Source organism: Pan troglodytes, chromosome 8, assembly GCF_028858775.2.
Source record: "Pan troglodytes isolate AG18354 chromosome 8, NHGRI_mPanTro3-v2.0_pri, whole genome shotgun sequence".
NCBI lineage: Eukaryota > Metazoa > Chordata > Mammalia > Primates > Hominidae > Pan > Pan troglodytes.
In genome coordinates this window covers 113,903,336-113,919,692 of record NC_072406.2, presented here as the reverse complement: position 1 = coordinate 113,919,692, position 16,357 = coordinate 113,903,336, and the positions used below count along the sequence as shown (strand labels likewise).

At 41.5% G+C, this 16,357-nt stretch overlaps 1 protein-coding gene across 6 annotated transcripts in view; it reads left to right on the top strand.

Annotated features, from left to right (window-relative positions):
• The window catches only part of OGA (O-GlcNAcase), a 35,406-nt gene that overhangs the window by 2,323 nt on the left and 16,726 nt on the right, over positions 1 to 16,357 (top strand). For 2 of the 6 annotated variants that reach the window (XM_063781078.1, XM_507996.9), the window contains exons 2-7: positions 3,941 to 3,992; positions 4,420 to 4,517; positions 7,214 to 7,344; positions 9,622 to 9,793; positions 11,375 to 11,473; positions 13,482 to 13,766. In XM_063781078.1, the coding sequence (XP_063637148.1) occupies positions 3,941 to 3,992; positions 4,420 to 4,517; positions 7,214 to 7,344; positions 9,622 to 9,793; positions 11,375 to 11,473; positions 13,482 to 13,766 (837 nt within the window). Of the gene's footprint in view, positions 1 to 3,940; positions 3,993 to 4,419; positions 4,518 to 4,769; positions 4,846 to 5,165; positions 5,299 to 7,213; positions 7,345 to 9,621; positions 9,794 to 11,374; positions 11,474 to 13,481; positions 13,767 to 16,357 lie in introns of those variants that run through there. The other 4 variants (XM_063781079.1, XM_016919176.4, XM_063781080.1 and 1 more) reach the window with 4 other exon arrangements.

Genomic DNA, 16,357 nt, shown 5'->3' with positions numbered 1-16,357 from the left:
GCGGTGGTTAAGAGCCTGGTTCTGTTAGCCTCTGAGTTCTACTTCTTTGTACCTTGGGATCTTATTCCCTAGGGTTGTCTGCGTTCCAGTGAAAAAATATGTGTAGTGCTTCTGTCACCACCCTTTGTGGAAAATCGGCCCACACTGACGTGCTTGTACTTCTGGAGTGAAGAGAAGCACGTTTGGCCTATAGTATTTCAAGTTCCACTTGGCTTGGAATATTTTTGTTGCTTCCCCCCACCCCCGCAAAGATTCATTTGCAACTTAGAAAATTGCCCTCTTTCCCAGCTACTGTACTTTGCTCTCGAGGGATGAAGCTTTGGCTTTAATCACAGATTCTCAAAGTATCTGAGATGCGTAATTTGAATTTAGTGACCGCAGAAGCGGCTTTAAAAATGCCCTTCTCGCCTTTTTTCCCATTTACAGTCGAAAAGAACGATGGACTTTTTGGTAGTGAGGGAAAATTACCAGATGCTTGTTTCAGTTTCTGGATGAGAATGGACAGATAGTCCACCTTGCAGCTCTATAGAGGCACGAATCGGTTACATTATTAGTCTTTCCGCAGTTACAGCATATATTTGAATTTTCTGAAGTATTTTGGCCGATTCAGAGTTTCCTAGATGTCTGTTTTATATCTCTCTCGTATGTAATGGCGTGGATAAGGGTAAAAAATATATATATTTAAAAAACCAAAAAGGTATGGAAAAAGGATTGCTCTCGACGTTGAGAACATCAGCTTTTCTATTTTTTTTCACCGCATAAATTAGAGTATTCTTTCGAAAAATGGGTGGTGGTTATGGTACAGACCATAACAGGCTACTTTGCTGCTACAGTAAGGCATGAAAGAGTTCAGCGAAGTTAACTGTCTTGCAGAATTTGGGGGATTACAGAATGGAAAACTGCTATATAGTATTCATCAAAAATGATTGCATTGTGTGACTTATATCGTTGTATTTATTGGCTTGAGTGCAGGGAGATTTTAGAAAAAGAATCTGGTTTTTGTTATCAAAGATCTTGGAGTGGGGATGAGAGAGTGCTGGGAAATTTCGGAGCTAGACTGGAATGAGTCTAAGGAAACTTGCCAGTCCATTATACCTTCAGTTATAAAAGGAGAAAACTCATTTGGTTTAACATTAAAAGGCGATTCTTCCTATTTAAAGAACAGAGTTGTCTGCCATTCTCTCGTTTATTCCTCCTCCCTCCCGTGCCCTTGTATATTTTCTTAGTGACTGAGCACCTGAGCCAGCACTGATTTTTTGTGTGTTTTGTTGTTTTTGTTTTGGGAGACGGAGTCTCGCTCTGTCGCCCAGGCTGGAGTGCAGTGGCGTGATCGCGGCTCACTGCAACCTCCGCCTCCCGGGTTCAAGCAATTCTCCTCCCTCACCCTCCCAAGTAGCTGGGACTGCAGACGCGGGCCCGGCTAATTTTTTGTATTTTAGTAGAAACGGGTTTCACCGTGTTGCCCAGGCAGGTTTCCACCTACGGAGCTCAGGCAGTCCGCCCGCCTCGGTCTTCCAAAGTGCTAAGATTACAGGCGTGAACTACCGCGCCTGGCTTTTTTTTTTTTTTTTTTTTTTTCTCTTTTTGATACCTCTTGGTTGGCACCAGCCGTAAAATGAATGAGCATAGAAATACTATAGTTACTGCTAGGATTTCTTTTTTGTTTCCTTTCCATCACAAAACTTTCTTGGTTTTTAACTTACATTAACAGCATTGCTTCCTCTTTGTGGTGCCAGTCAACCGAAACCATGAACCTGACTCTCAAAAGAGCCAAGGTAGGGTTTCTAAAGATTAAAATGTTTAATTAAGCTAGACATTTGAAAAGTCTTTTTTATATTGGAGCAACTCTGAAAGGATGTTTAATGCCTACTCCTTAAAAAAAAAATGATAATGCTAAGTGCCGTAGGGATGCTAAAGACTTGTATAGGTCTGCCTGATCAAGAATATTTTATATTGGCCGGGCGCGGTGGCTCACGCCTGTAATCCCAGCACTTTGGGAGGCCGAGGCGGGCGGATCATGAGGTCAGGAGATCGAGACTAGCCTGGCCAACATGGCGAAACCTTGTCTCTACTAAAAATAGAAAAAATTAGCCGGGCGTGGTGGCGGGCTCCTGTAATCCCAACTACTCGGGAAGCTGAGACAGGAGAATCGCTTGAACCCGGGAGTTGGAGGCGTAGATTGCATTGAGCCGAGATAGTGCCACTGCACTCCAGCCTGGGCGACAGAGTGAGATTCCGCCTGAGAAAAAAAAAAAAAGAATATTTTGTATCACTTGTGAGAGGCTAACATTAGATTGTCCAGATGAAAGTGCTACAGTTATATACATTGGTTTGTAATGAATTTAAATTTGGTCTGTCATTGTCCTTTTTGTGGTGCAGAGGAGTCATTCTGCCTAGAGATTGGAGCTAAAATACATTGCAGAAATTTGTTTTAGACTAGTCTCTTATGTAGATTGTGTGGGTTTATGTAGAACATTTTGTGTTCAGAATGCTTTTATTAACCTTCTTCATGGTACTCTTGAGAGGCTGTCCTTATCTCTTACTGATGATTAGACTGAGACAAGTGGAAAGTAAAGGTTAGACAAGATGTAAAGTGTGTGGTTTGAGCTGTGATGAGCACACTAGGGAGTTCCAGATACCAGTTTGATGCTTATTCAACCATTTAGGTTATCGGTCTGCAAGTTTGTTTTCTGCAGTGTGTGCATAACTAGTGTTTTGTCCTCTTAGAGGATACTCTGGGGCAGGTCACATTCTTGAGTTTTCTTTGTTTATTCCTTTCCGTTTAGGACCAGAAGTAATATTCTTGAATTTTCATTTGTTCAGATCTTTGCTCTGTAATTAAGATTGCGTGAGAGTTTGTTGTTTGGGCCAGTTAGGCTGTTGAATTTCTTGGGAATGTGGTTTCAGGCATTTTTTGGTCCCTTTGATTATATCATTGTTTCTGGAACTTTTTTTGAGAGAGAGAGTTTTGCTCTGTCACCTAGGCTGGAATGCAATGGCGCGGATCTTGGCTCACTGCAACCTCCGCCTCCTGGATTCAAGCAGTTCTCCTGCCCTAGCCTCCCAAGTAACTGGAATTCCAGTCCTGGCCAGGAACTTTTTTTAAAAAAGAGGAGCACGATCATAAAATTAAGTCAGATTCTTTCCTAATCCTATCTCTGATTTGTTTTTAATTGCTTTACCTGTTTATCTCCACTCACCCTTTTGTTGTTGTTGTTTGAGATGGAGTCTTGCTCTGTAGCCCAGGCTGTAGTGCAGTGATGCAGTCTCGGCTCACTGCAAGTCCGTCTCCCAGGTTCAAGTGATTGTTGTTTCTCAGCCTCCCAAATAGCTGGGATTACAGGCATTTGCCACCATACCTGGCTAATTTTTGTATTTTTAGTAGAGACATGGTTTCACCATGTTGGCCAGGCTGGGTCTGGAACTCCTGACCTCAAGTGATCTACCTGCCTCAGCCTCCCAAAGTGCTGGGATTACGGCCGTGGGTCACCTCACCCGGCCTCCCCTCACCCTTTCTAAAGCAGTTTTACTATCATTCTAGGAAGTAATTGTTACTGTTGGCAGCTTGTATTACATTGCTGCCGTTCCCCATTATAAGATTGAGATCTCTTAAAAAATTGGAATTAAATATATTTGGACTTTATCAACAGTGGAAAGATGATAGATGTTTGTTTTAAAATAACTATCACCTAAGTAACTAATGTCATGGTAGAAAAAATAAAAAAATTTACCTAAGCAAAAATGGAATAAAAGTCACCTTGTAACGTCACCACCCAAAGATTAAAGGAACCTTAGTATTTTATTAAATATCCTTCCGATTTGGTGTATTTTATGCTTTTTACAAAATAGGATTGTATTGTATGTTTTGTAACTTGCTTTTCTCAATAAAGCTTACCACATTTTAAAACTGAATATAATTTCATTCTTACTTTGAATCTAGGATTTTATGGAAGACCTTGGGTTATGGAACAGAGAAAAGAACTCTTTAGAAGGTAAATCTTCATTATATGAAGGAGAGAGGAGAACCTTAAACTCTTAACATTTTCTTTTGTTTGAAGAAATACTAACAGTGAATAGCCCAGGTGCATTTTGATGGTTTCTCAATTGCAGCAGTTATTTTACCTTGGTCCCTTTTTTCTTCACCTAGGCCTTTGGTTTTCAAACTTTTCCTGGGGAGCTGAATAAGTTTTGGGCTTCACCTTACCCAGAGCTGTTGTGTTTTTTAAGAGTGTTTTATATGTTGGCATACATTGTAATACTTAATTTTTTTAAATTCCACTGATTACAAAAAGGTTAAAAGCTACTGTCATAGAATATTAGCTTTGTATGAGATGGAGATGCTCCAAGAAGAGGGAAATGGAGATTGACAGCCTATGAATGTTGCATGTTTATACATATGTAATTTTCTTTCTCCTTAAGGCTCCAGAAATGGGAATTAAATACATACTTGTATGCCCCAAAAGATGACTACAAACATAGGATGTTTTGGCGAGAGATGTATTCAGTGGAGGAAGCTGGTAATCTTTTTCTTTTTTATCCATAAATTCAAAATCTGTGAAGAAAACGGTTATATTTTAAATGTAGTTGTACAAGAATTTTATGACATATTTTATTTTTATTTTGTAGGTAGTTTCCTTTTCTTCTATCTGGTAACTATTCAGTTAGCTGAGATTGAAGGAGTGCTCTGCGCTAGCAAGGTCATGACCATATGTGTGATATCATGGGCGTGCTAGGCTGACTCCATCTGTTCTGTGGTCATAGATTGTGCTGCTTACTTCTGCCAGTGGATTAAACAGTGGGCCACTGGGCAAAGAAGTGCTGGAGCTGGGCTAGGCCCAGGGCAAGGCAAGTGAGGCACGTACCTTGGGTGCAAATTTTAAGGGACCCCCAAAAAGTAATCAAGATAAATAATATTTTATGCAATATTTTTTAAAAAACCAAAATTAATGCAGAAATTCATGATGTACACAATGCTAAAATTTTAGGTAAAGACAGGATCAGCACTACTGATTGTTCCTTTTGCTTCAGGCTCTAGTATGGCTTGGCCTTATCAGCAGTTACTGGTCCTTAAACCCTAGTCCAGGAAAGTGGGAAGCCATTAATAGGCTGTCTTTGGGTTTTGTTTTGTTTTGTTTTTTGAGACAGAGTCTTGCTCTGTCCCCCAGGCTGGAGTGCAGTGGTGCGATCTCGGCTAACTGCAAACCTCGCCCTCCCGAGTTCAAGAGATTCTGCTGCCTCAGCCTCCCAAAGTGCTGGGATTACAGGCTTGAGCTCCTGTGCCCGGCCGGCCTGCTATGGGTATACTTAACGTTGAGTTGGTTACATAAAATTGATAAAAAGTAGTATAGCATTGAACCGCCAAATTAGAGAGGTGCTTTTCTTTGGGAACTTGTAAATGGTGAAACATTTTTGTACTTGAAATTAAATGGTATACGCATATAGCTAACAAGATATTTGGTTACAGAGCCCAGCCAAGGCACGGAAGGCTGAAAGTTTTCTTGAATTACAAAGAAGCAATTACAGCTTACCCCATCTCCATCTAGTGTTGTGGTTTACTACTCTATTTAAGTGTGCCTTCAACTTAATTACTTTCTGGTGGTGCTGGTAATGAAACTTAATGTGATCAATAATCAAAATAGAGTAAAAATGACTATCTTGAGATACTACTGAAAATTATTCAAAAATATGTCTTATGGTATATACTAGTAGAGTAGTTAAGTTGATTTAGGAAAATTGTCAATTGATAATTTTAAAAGGTTAAAATCTATAATTAATGTTTTTCCCATAGATAGAAACAGGTCAAGATTGTTAAGGCCTTGACTTAACTCTGGTTCTTTTTCTTTTTCTTTTTTTGGAGACAGCGTTTGTCACTTTGTTACCCAGGCTGGAGTGCAGTGACTCACTGCAATTTCGATCTCCCCGGCTCAAGCAATCCTCCCGCCTCAGTCCCCCAAGTAGCTGGGACTACAAGCGCAGGTCACCACGCCCAGCTAATTTTTGTATATTTTGTAGAGAGAGGGGTTTGCCATGTTGCCTGTGCTGGTCTCAAACTCCTGAACTCAAGCAGTCAACTTGCCGTGGCCTCTCAAAGTGCTGGGATTACAGGCGTGATTCCTTTTTTTTTTTTTTTTTTTTTTAATTTTTTGAGATGGAGTCTTGCTGTGTCGTCCAGACTGGAGTGCAGTGGTGCGATCTTGGCTCACTGCAACCTCTGCCTCCAGGGTTCAAGCAATTCTCCTGCCTCAGCCTCCCTAGTAGTTGGGATTACAAGTATGTGCCACCACGCCTGGCTAATTTTTGTATTTTTAGTAGAGATGGGGTTTCACAATGTTGACCAGGCTGGTCTCAAACTCCTGACCTCAGGCAGTCCTCCTGCCTGGCCTCCCAAAGTCCTGGGGTTACAGGCATGAGCCGTTGGGCCTGGCCTACCCTGATTCTTAAGAAAGCATTTTCTTTCTTTCATATTATAAAGTAGTTATGTGTAGGTTTATTTAGTTAGGAATTCCAGTTGTTCAGAGATGGCAAAACAAAAAAAAAAGCAAGATCCAGTACCATGGCTCATGCCTGCAATCCCAACACTGTAAGAGGCTAAGGCAGGCGGATCACTTGAGGCCAGGAGTTCGAGACCAGCCTGGGCAATATGGCAAAACCCTCATCTCTACTAAACAAAAATTAGCCGGGTATGCCTGTAATCTCACCTACTCAGGAGGTGGAGGTTGCAGTGAGTCAGGATCGTGCCACTGCACTCCAGCCTTGGGCAACAGAGCAAGGCTCTCAAAAAAGCAGCGGCTGCATTTTATGCCTTTCAAATGCTGCAGGAAATAGAAATGGCTTAAGTTCAGTAAGAGAATTGACAATTCAGTGTTTTTGAGAAGTGGCAATGAAAGGGAGGAAAATGTTTATTGATTTTAGCCTGTTTCCCCAAAAGGATAAGAAACTATTTGGAAGTGAAAAAGAAGGGCCTCTTATTTTCTGTTGGTTCAGATTTCAAAGGTGTGAAAACTATTCTTTTTCCCTTACTGTGACATTAAATCACTTCAGGCTTGTACCATTTTGTATGGCGTGTTGTTAAGTTGGACATGACAATTTGTAAAATGTGAGGATCTTTTCCTTTCTTGTAAGTTAGAAGAAATAACCTCTTCAGTTAAACCTTCAGTGAAGGTTCTTTTAGTTTTCTGTTCTGCTTTCTAAAAACATAGACTCTGTTCTTTAGAGCAACTTATGACTCTCATCTCTGCTGCACGAGAATATGAGATAGAGTTCATCTATGCGATCTCACCTGGATTGGATATCACTTTTTCTAACCCCAAGGAAGTATCCACATTGAAACGTAAATTGGACCAGGTAACTCCTTACTTTTTATTCATTTTTCCTGACTATGTACTTGAAACTAGAAGTTTACTCAGTTGCTTTTACGATGTTAAAAGGAAATCAAATTCCTATTTCTTTGTTTTCTTTTTTTGTTTGTTTGTTTTGTTTTTTGAGACAGAGTCTTGCTCTGTCGCCCAGACTGGAGTGCAGTGGCACAATCTCGGCTCACTGCAACCTCCTCCGCCTCCCGGGTTCAAGTGATTCTCCTGCCTCAGCTTCCCGAGTAGCTGGGACTATAGGTGCGTGCCATCATGCCTGGCTAATTTTTGTATTTTTAGTAGAGACAGGGCCTTCACCATGCCAGCCAGGCTGGTCTCGAACTGCTCACCTCATGATCTTCCCAAAGTGCTGGGATTACAGGTGTGAGTCACCATGCCTGGTTTTTTATTTCTTTGTTTCTATAAGAATTTTTTTACTTTGAATGCTTTTTTTTTCTTTCCTTTTTTTTTTGAGACAGAGTCTTGCCCTGTTGCCTGGAGTGCAGTGGCCCAATCTCGGCTCACTGCAACCTCCACCTCCCAAGTTCAAGCGATTCTCATGCCTCAGCCTCCTGAGTAGCTGTTACAGGCACACCACCATGCCTGGCTAATTTTTATATTTTTAGTAGAGACAGGGTTTTGCCACGTTGGCCAGGCTGGTCTCGAACTCCTGACTTTAGGTGATTCACCCACTTCAGCCTCCCAAAGTGCCGGGATTACAGTCGTGCGCCAGTGCACCCAGCCTTGAATCCTTCTGATAGAGGAATATTTTCCAAATTAAGTAAAAAGAGCTTTACTGGAGGTACTAGTTCTTCTCAAATTTCAATTTGCATAAGAACTGCCTTAAAAGAATGATTAGAAGTGAAGCTTGGAAGAATGCTGACTACTGGACTTTATTTCCCAAATGGATAAGGTGGGGACCGGGAATCTAGGTGATTGGTGGTCAAGAACCACATTCCGAGAAATTATATATACCCTAGGCTGCTTGGCTTGAATTTACAACTGAGATTATAGAAACAGGGTTTTACCTATTAGACATCAGTTTCTTGAATTATATGGACAAAGAGATGTCTGGAAATGGCTAGTTTCCCAAGATGAGAAGAAAAACAGACTAGGTGAACCTAATTGAGTGTAAAGTCTGCTTAATGTAAAAGCTGCAGACTTCCTTTGGTCCAATGTAGGGGGTTTCCATTTTCCTTTTTTTTTTTTGAAACTGAGTCTTGCTGTGTCGCCCAGGCTGGAGTGCAGTGGCGCGATCTCAGCTCATTGCAACCTCTGCCTCCTGGGTTCAAGCAATTCTCTGGCCTCAGCCTCCTGAGTAACGGGGATTACAGGCATGTGCTACCACACCTGGCTAATTTTTTTGTATTTTTAGTAGAGATGGGGTTTCACCATGTTTGCCAGGCTGGTCTCGAACTCCTAACCTCATGATTTGCCCGCCTCGGCCTCCCAAAGTGCTGGGATTACAAGCGTGAGCCACTGCGCCCGGCCCCATTTTTCTGTTATTTTAGTTTGCTGGTTTTTCTATATACATGTCTTATTTCTTTAGGCAAAGATTTATATGGGTGGCATTAAAATGTCTGGTAAAAAATTTAAGGCAGTTGAAATTTTCATGAATGAAGTTATTTTACTATTTGATAAAATTCTATTCTTTCTGATTCATACCTGGTTAGGTTTATCTGCAAAGGGATCAGTGTGCCTTTTGGGTCTAGGACACAGCCTGGCTTTTTCATGTCTTAAGGTTACTTACTCATGTTTCTGTATTTTTCTGACTTTGTTGGGTCTTCTACAATCAGCAGCAGCCCATGAGGACTAGGAGGCTAGGCCACTTTGTTGGATCATATTGTCATATAAGTTGAGTATCCCTAATTCAGAAATCTGAAATGTTCCAAAATATGAAACTCTCTGAGCTCCATAAAATTCAAAGGAAATGCTCATTGGAGCATTTCAGATTTTGGATTTTCAGGTTAGGGATGCTGAATATAATACAGATATTCCAAAATCCAGGAAAAAAAAAAAAATCAAAATCCAAAACATTTTTGGTCCCAAGCATTTCAGATAAGGAATACTCAGCCTGTAGTGCATTCAAACCCAAATGAGAAATGGGTCCCAAAACTATTTAACTTACGATTTTTTAATTGAAAATGTAAAAACAATAAATCTGTCTTTGAACATTCTAGTAAGGAAAATACTGGATTTTAAGTATAACTGTTAACGCTGTAATGTTTGGAATTCTTAATTTTTTTACTCTTGATTCTTTTTTTTCTCCTAGGTTTCTCAGTTTGGGTGCAGATCATTTGCTTTGCTTTTTGATGATATAGACCATAATATGTGTGCAGCAGACAAAGAGGTATTCAGTTCTTTTGCTCATGCCCAGGTCTCCATCACAAATGAAATCTATCAGTACCTAGGAGAGCCAGAAACTTTCCTCTTCTGTCCCACAGGTATTGTATATAATGGCTTTACATTTAACTAGTCTTCTTGGAATATATAACTTATAAAGGACCATGGGCCCCATTCTCTCTCCACTTCCCTCCTCCCTTGGTGTGTAAAAGTAGGAATCTTTTTTTAGAAGACATTTTTCAAGATCCTAAATTGGAGAAATTTTAGGAACTAATAAATGACAACTGACTAGGCAAAAGATTTTTATGTATTTTTAAGTACTGGAAGTATATGAACATTACATTGTCAATATTAAAAGAGGGATAGTATTGAAATGAAAACTGGAGAAAAACCAAATTACATTGCTTTTACCTTAGTCACTTCTCATTTCCTCCTACTTGTCCCCTTTTTCTGCCCATGCATATCTGTCCCTTTTTGCACTCCTCCCACTCCCATCTGGGCTCTTATTTCAAGTAGTCAGCATAGAAAGCTTAACAGTTTTTCCCATTTTCCTTTCTTTTTGCCCCTCTGGTTTCTTTCATTGAAAATATTTTAGTCTCTTAGTTGCTTCTCAAAATTCAACTTACAGGAAGTTTTCCCCACACTTCCCTGTTCAGGAAGAATTTTAGATTAAATTATTTAACTTCCTTTGTGTGTATTGTGAGCCGAGAACCTTATTTTAGTTGAGTACTACATTAGTACCCAAAAGTTTTAAGATTATACTGGGAATTAATTAGCTGCAAGTTACAGTTTAAGTTGCAGTTGAGTACTAATAGCCATTGGTATATGCCTTTAAAAAAATTTTTTTTAAATTTTACTTTTAAGTTTGTATTATTTATTTAGAGACCGGGCTATAAAACTGGCTAATTTTTATATTTTTGGTAGAGACGGGGTTTCGCCATATTGCCCAGGCTAGCGTCGAACTCTTGGGCTCAAGCAATCCACCCGCTTCAGCCTCCCAAAATGCTGGGATTGCAGGTGTGAGCCACTGTGCCCAGCTGCCATTGGCATATTCTTGTATTAGTTCTATTATGATGTTATCAATTCATTCTGTTTGGCGTTTAATTGTAACTGAGAAAAGTAGGCAATTCAGAATTCTGTAGAAAATGCTACAGTTCTTGTTTTTTTAGTAAACTTGTATTTCTAGTAACTGTAGTATCATAAGAATTGATCTGTACTACTGTTGGAGGAAAAATATCAGATTTTATGAATTTCTTAAATGAACTGCCCACTTTAGTTCCTTGTAGGAGGCCTTTTATCATTTAGATGAAAATAATTTAGAATTGGCAGACATTTTTTCCACATTCAAAAACCCATGGGCCTTTTGGGAGGCCAAGGCGGGCGGATTGCCTGAGCTCAGGAGTTTGCGACCAGCCTGGGCAGCATGGTGAAACCCCGTCTCTACTAAAATACAAAAAAAATTAGCCGGGCGTGGCGGCGTGCGCCTGTAGTCCCAGCTGCTTGGGAGGCTGAGGCAGGAGAATTGCGTGAGCCCAGGAGGCGGAGGTTGCAGTGAGCCGAGATCGCGCCACTGTACTCTAGCCTGGGCATCAAGAGTGAGACTCCGTCTCAAAGAAAACAAACAAAGAGAAAACCCATGAGCATTTTAATTCTGACTTTTTTACTTTTCTCCCTACATTTAGAATACTGTGGCACTTTCTGTTATCCAAATGTGTCTCAGTCTCCATATTTAAGGACTGTGGGTGAAAAGCTTCTACCTGGAATTGAAGTGCTTTGGACAGGTAAGTCTTTTAAGATTTATACAGTCAAACTTGAATTAACTAGGACTTACAGAAATTGCTTGTTCTTGTTAATTGAATACTTTTTTTTTTTGAGACGGAGTTTCACTCTGTCGCCCAGGATGGAGTCCAGTGGCATGATCTCGGCTCACTGCACGCTCCGCCTCCCGGGTTCACACCATTCTCCTGCCTCAGCCTCCCGAGTAGCTGGGACTACAGGCACCCGCCACCACGCCTGGCTAATTTTTTGTATTTTTAGTAGAGGCAGGGTTTCACCATGTTAGCCAGGATGGTCTCGATCTCCTGACCTCGTGATCCACCCGCCTTGGCCTCCCAAAGTGCTGGGATTACAGGCGTGAGCCACCACGCCTGGCCTTTTTTTTTTTTTTTTTTTTGAGACAGAGCATTGCTCTTGTTGCCCAGGCTGGAGTGCAGTGGCACAATCTCAGCTCACTGCAAACTCCGCCTCCCGGGTTCAAGCGATTCTCCTGACTCAGCCTCCCAAGTAGCTGGGATTACAGGCACACGCCACCACGCCCAGCTAATTTTTGTATTTCTAGTAGAGACGGGGTTTCTCCATGTTAGCCAGGCTGGTCTCAAACTCCCGATCTCAGGTGATCTGCCCGCTTCGGCCTCCCAAAGTGCTGGGATTACATGTGACCCACTGCACCTGGCCCAGAGAACTTGTTAAAATACGCTTTCTTTTACAAAGTTTACATATTCTCTTAATATGAAAAAACATCTATCATGGTTGGGGAGCCTGAGTGGGGAGCCTGAGGTGGAAGCCCCCAGGAGTTCAAGACCAGCTTAGACAACATAGAGAGACTGTAGAAAAAATAAAAAACTTAGCCAGGTGGGCTGGTGCACGCCTGTAGTCCCAGCTACTTAGGGGGCTGAGGTGGAAGGATCACTTGAGCCCGGGAGGTAGAGGCTGCAGTGAGCTGTGATCATGCCACTGCACTCCAGCCTGAGCAACAGAATGAGACCCTGTCTCAAAAAAAATTCAGTTAATAAATAATAAAGATTTATAGGGAATTGGGCTAAAGGGTATTGATCCCATCCTTAAGCAGCGTTAGGAAACTCTTCTATTTTATAAAACGAAAAAACTAAAGCTCAGTAAAAGACATGTTGTGTTTTCAAAAGAAAAATTGTGGCTGGGTGCAGTGGTTTGTGCCTGTAATCCCAGTGCTGTGGGAGGCTTGAGTGAGGCCAGGAATTTAAGATTAGCCTGGGCAACATAGCAAGCCCTTATCTGTACAAAAAAATTTTTAATTACTGTGACATGGTGGGGCACACCTGTAGTCCCAGCTACTTGGGAGGCTGAGGTGAGAGGATTGCTTGAGCTCAGGAGCTCAAGGCTGCAGTGAGCCATGATTACTCCATTGCACTTCAGCCTGGGTAACAGAGGAGACCCTGTCTCAGAAAAAGAAAAGTTGTTATAAAATGTACATGTAAGGGGCCAGGCGCAGTGGCTCACGCCTGTAATCCCAGCACTTTGGGAGGACGAGGCAGGTGGATCACAGGGTGAGGAGATCGAGACCATCCTGGCTAACACAGTGAAACCCCATCTCTACTAAAAAATACAAAAAATTAGCCAGGCGTGGTGGAGGGTGCCTGTAGTCCCAGCTACTCAGGAGGCTGAAGCAGGAGAATGGTGTGAACCCAGGAGGCGGAGCTTACAGTGAGCCGAGATCACACCACTGTACTCCAGCCTGGGCGACACAGCGAGACTCTGTCTCAAAAAAAAAAAAAAAAAGTACATGTAAGGAAAACACAATAAAAAGTTATATATGCAGTATATTTTAAAGAACCATGATTCTTTTTTTTAAATATATTTTTTAATTTAAAATAAAAAAATAGGGTCTTGCTGTGTTGCCCAGGCTGGTCCGAACTCCTGGGCTCAAATGATCTGCCCACCTCTGCCTCCCAGAGTGCTGGGATTACAGTTATGAGCCAATGCATCTAGCCAAGAACCATGATTCTTTTAACAAACGGTTGTCATTATTTCTAGGTCCCAAAGTTGTTTCTAAAGAAATTCCAGTAGAGTCCATCGAAGAGGTTTCTAAGATTATTAAGAGAGCTCCAGTAATCTGGGATAACATTCATGCTAATGATTATGATCAGAAGAGACTGTTTCTGGGCCCGTACAAAGGAAGATCCACAGAACTCATCCCACGGTTAAAAGGAGTCCTCACTAATCCAAATTGTGAATTTGAAGCCAACTATGTTGCTATCCACACCCTTGCCACCTGGTACAAATCAAACATGAATGGAGTGAGAAAAGATGTAGTGATGAGTAAGTAGCCTGTACTTGATCCTTCACCTTGGGAGGAGAGCTGGGGTTAACTAGAGCCAGTGGAAAGTATGCATTCCTTTGTCATCACAACTTAAACAGTTTTATTTATTTTTTAAAAAATGTATTTTGTTTTACTAAGGAGGAAACAAAACCAAGTGGTTTTATTACGGTATGTTGTTTCATTCTGTTGATGAAGATGTATATGATAGAAGAAAGGTTGAGTGTCTTTGGACAAGTCACTTAACCTCTTTGCCTTAGTTTTTTTTTTTTTTTTTTTTTTTTTTTAGTATGATTCAGAAGCAGCGTGGTGGCTCGCTTATAATCCCAGGAAATGCACTCCAGCCTGGACAACAGATGAAAATCCTATCAAATAAATAAAAATAAAATATGGTTCAGTCTTTGAAGTCTGAGTACTAGAGGAGACAGTCTTTAAGTGTTTCCATTATCTCTAGAATCATTCGGATAAAATGTATTTTCAGGCAATTTTATTGAAAAGGATATTTTAGATAACTAGATACTCTTGAGTCACTTAGATCATTTAGATTCAGCTTACATTTATCTTTTATGGAACATACTCTTTTTTTTTTGAGATGGAGTTTTGTTCCATCGCCCAGGCTGGAGTGCAGTGGCGCAGTCTCAGCTCACTGCAACCTCTGCTTCCCAGGTTCAAGCGATTCTCCAGCCTCAGCCTCCCGAGTAGCTGGGATTGCAGGCACACCCGGCCTTTTTTTTTTTTTTTTTTTTTTTTTTAAAGTAGAGACAGGGTTTCACCATCTTGGCCAGACTGGTCTCGAGCTCCTGACCTTAGGTGATCCACCTGCCTCGGCCTCCCAGAGTGCTGGGATTATAGGCATGAGCCACCCTGCCTGGCCGAATGGAATACAGTCTTATTTTAGACATTGGCTTACTAATTTTTAATTTATGAAAAATCTCTAATTAATAGAGTTCTAAGTAAGGTGCTTGATAATTATTTACATTTAAATAATCTGTCATGGGGCAGATGCATGTTCATGGGCACTGAGGGGGCAAAGAATAAAGTAGTTTTTTTTTTTTCTTTTTGAGATGGAGTCTTGCTCTTGTTGCCCAGGCTGGAGTGCAGTGGCGCAATCTCAGCTCCCTGCAACCTCCGCCTCCCAGGTTCAAGTGATTCTCCTGTCTCAGCCTCCTGAGTAGCTGGGATTACAGGCATGTGCCACCATGCCTGGCTAATTTTGTATTTTTAGTAGAGACGGGGTTTCTCCATGTCAGGCTGGTCTTGAACTCCTGACCTCAGCTGATCCGCCCTCCTGGGCTTCCCAAAGTGCTGGGATTACAGGCGTGAGCCATCGCGCCCAGCCATTCCTACTTTTGAGAAACAGTCTAGTGTTGGGTAAGGCTTATAGGCAATTGTACTATAGTGTGATAAGTGTTGTAATAGTTTAATTTATAAAGTGCTGTGTGAACACGGGAGAGAGTGATTATTTTTGCTAAGAGATTTCACAGACTTTGAAGCTGGATCAAAGTATGAGGAGAGTTTGCTGGGCGTTAAAGGTTTGTGGACTGGAGGTTAAAAACACTGAACACTGAAAATTTTTTTTTTTCTTTGAGACAGAGTCTTGCTCTGTTGCCCAGGCTGGAGTGCAGTGGCGTGATCTTGGCTCATTGCAACCTCTGCCTCCCTGGTTCAAGCGAGTCTCTGGCCTCAGCCTCCTGAGTAGCTGGGATTACTGGCGCACACCACCCCATCTGGCTGATTTTTATAGTTTTAGTAGAGACAGGGTTTCACCATGTTGGTCAGGCTGGTCTCGAACTCCTGACCTGGTGATCTGCCTGCCTCTGCCTCCCAGAGTTCTGGGATTACAGGCGTGAGCCACTGTGCCCAGCCTGAACACTGAACTTTTGAAGTTCCCTGAATTTTGGCCCATTTTGGCTACTGAAGTGTCATGATAGTATGTAGTAATATTAATAGTTGTCGTCTGTTTCTCAATTCCATACCTCTGCTTTGAATTGTTTATTGAATTAATGTCTCCCTTTTGTTTGGCTCAGTCATTGTCATCCTCCTCCCCTCAATAAAAAACAAATTGGGAATATAATTTAAATGCTGTCAGCGTACATGGCACTTAACTCCTACATCTTTTAAGGCACAGCATGGAACATATTAAGGGTGGCAGACACTATCCAAACCTGGGACATATGTAGGAAATATTAAGGAAAGCTAAGAATAGAGAGTTTTTAAGTACAAAATCAAAAAATTCAGACTTAATTTTCTCTACCACTATCCTGGCTCAGAGCTTTGTTGCCTTATGTGTGCTAATTTGTGGGTCTCTGTCGATTATCTCTTTTTTTTTTTTTTCTGAGACGGAGTCTTGCTCTTGTTGCCCAGGCTGGAGTACAATGGCCCGATCTCAGCTCACTGCAACCTCTGACACCTGGGTTCAAGCAGTTCTCCTGCCTCAGCCTCCCGAGTAGCTGGGATTACAGGTGCCTGCCACCACGTCTGGCTAATTTTTTGTATTTTTAGTAGAGATGGGGTTTTACCATGTTGGCCAGGCTAGTCTCAAACTGCAGACCTCAGGTGATTTGCCCGCCTCAGCCTTCCAAAGTGCTGAGAT